Source organism: Austrofundulus limnaeus, unplaced genomic scaffold, assembly GCF_001266775.1.
Source record: "Austrofundulus limnaeus strain Quisiro unplaced genomic scaffold, Austrofundulus_limnaeus-1.0 Scaffold2640, whole genome shotgun sequence".
NCBI classification, from domain to species: Eukaryota; Metazoa; Chordata; class Actinopteri; order Cyprinodontiformes; family Rivulidae; genus Austrofundulus; species Austrofundulus limnaeus.
This window is the reverse complement of record NW_013955042.1, coordinates 2,496-3,675: the sequence shown is the minus strand read 5'-3', so window position 1 is coordinate 3,675 and position 1,180 is coordinate 2,496. Positions and strand designations below refer to the sequence as shown.

At 37.0% G+C, this 1,180-nt stretch overlaps 1 protein-coding gene across 1 annotated transcript in view; it reads right to left on the bottom strand.

Annotated features, from left to right (window-relative positions):
• LOC106511274 (high affinity cAMP-specific and IBMX-insensitive 3',5'-cyclic phosphodiesterase 8A) overlaps positions 1–1,180 on the bottom strand; it is a gene marked incomplete at both ends in the record, with an annotated part of 14,546 nt that overhangs the window by 12,822 nt on the left and 544 nt on the right. The window contains 3 exon segments of the mRNA XM_014000018.1: positions 146–188; positions 281–332; positions 422–510. Of these exon segments, the coding sequence (XP_013855472.1) occupies positions 146–188; positions 281–332; positions 422–510 (184 nt within the window).

Sequence of the window (1,180 nt, the reverse complement as noted above, 5' to 3'; positions counted from 1 at the left end):
CTTATGAATGTATGAATCATACGGTGAAAAACTGACTTTGAAAAATAAATCTGTTCTTTTTTCTTATAAAAGTCTAACTAAAATCATTGGTGGTAATTTTTGACTGTGTAACTTTTACAAACATCACCTGTAGGATGGCTCTCACCTGTTTGAGACTCTGCCTGCACTCGCTCACTGGATTTATCGCTCTGCACAAACACAAAGAGAGGAAATCATTCAGCTAAAACTGAAACCAGAAGATTTGWTTGGTTAATGATCAGGAAACAAGGAGCTCTCCCACCTTATTATTATCATTTAAAGGCCTGTTGATAGACACATAGTGTCTGATTTTTCTGTGGATGAGACACGAGTCATCAGATAACAGATCAAATTGGGCAGAACGGTTCTGGTTCTGGTTSTGGTGGAGCCGGGCTTCACTCACCCTCCCTGTCCGATCACAGGTGTGATTTTCACATTCTGCTGAATGTTGTCTCCGTTCTTCTTTTTGGCGTAATAAATCCCCTGCCACTCCTGAAACACACGTTTAACATGCTTCACAACAGGAAGAATACACACGGTTATTTCCCTGATTATTTCCAGAAATTTAATCATTTTTTTACAGATCTACATAGTTCAGTTTATTTTATTTTAGCTGTTCATTAAATAAAATGTTCAGCTGGTTCAGAAGGTGGGTGCTGGGACTTTTAGTTTTTGTAACTTTCATACTTTTCAGTGGTGAGCACAGCAAACAAAACAAGTTAGGTTCACTAAAACTCTAATCCACTAAACAAGAATCTTAGCTTCGCTAACACTAAACTAATTACAAAATTAGTAGAAGCTAARGCTAACCGCTAAACAGATTACAATATTAGTAGAAGCTAACGCTAACCACAAAACTGATTATAAAATTAGCCAAAGCTAATCCGTCCGCTAACGGTTTCCAAAGTTAGAAAAAAAAAGCTAACCTGCTAAATGAGAAGCTACATTTGCTATTAGCAGATTAGCGTAAATGTGCCCACCACTATGTTCTTCTTAAACAATTTTTTAGCTTTTGGCTAACTTTTTGATCTGTTTTGCTTTTAGTTGTTGTTACATTATGGTTTGAGCTAGCCTTTCGATACTTATTCCAAGTTTTTTTACATTTAGGTTTTAGAAAACCTAAACCCTGTGATGGACTTGCGACCTGTCCAGGGTGTACCCC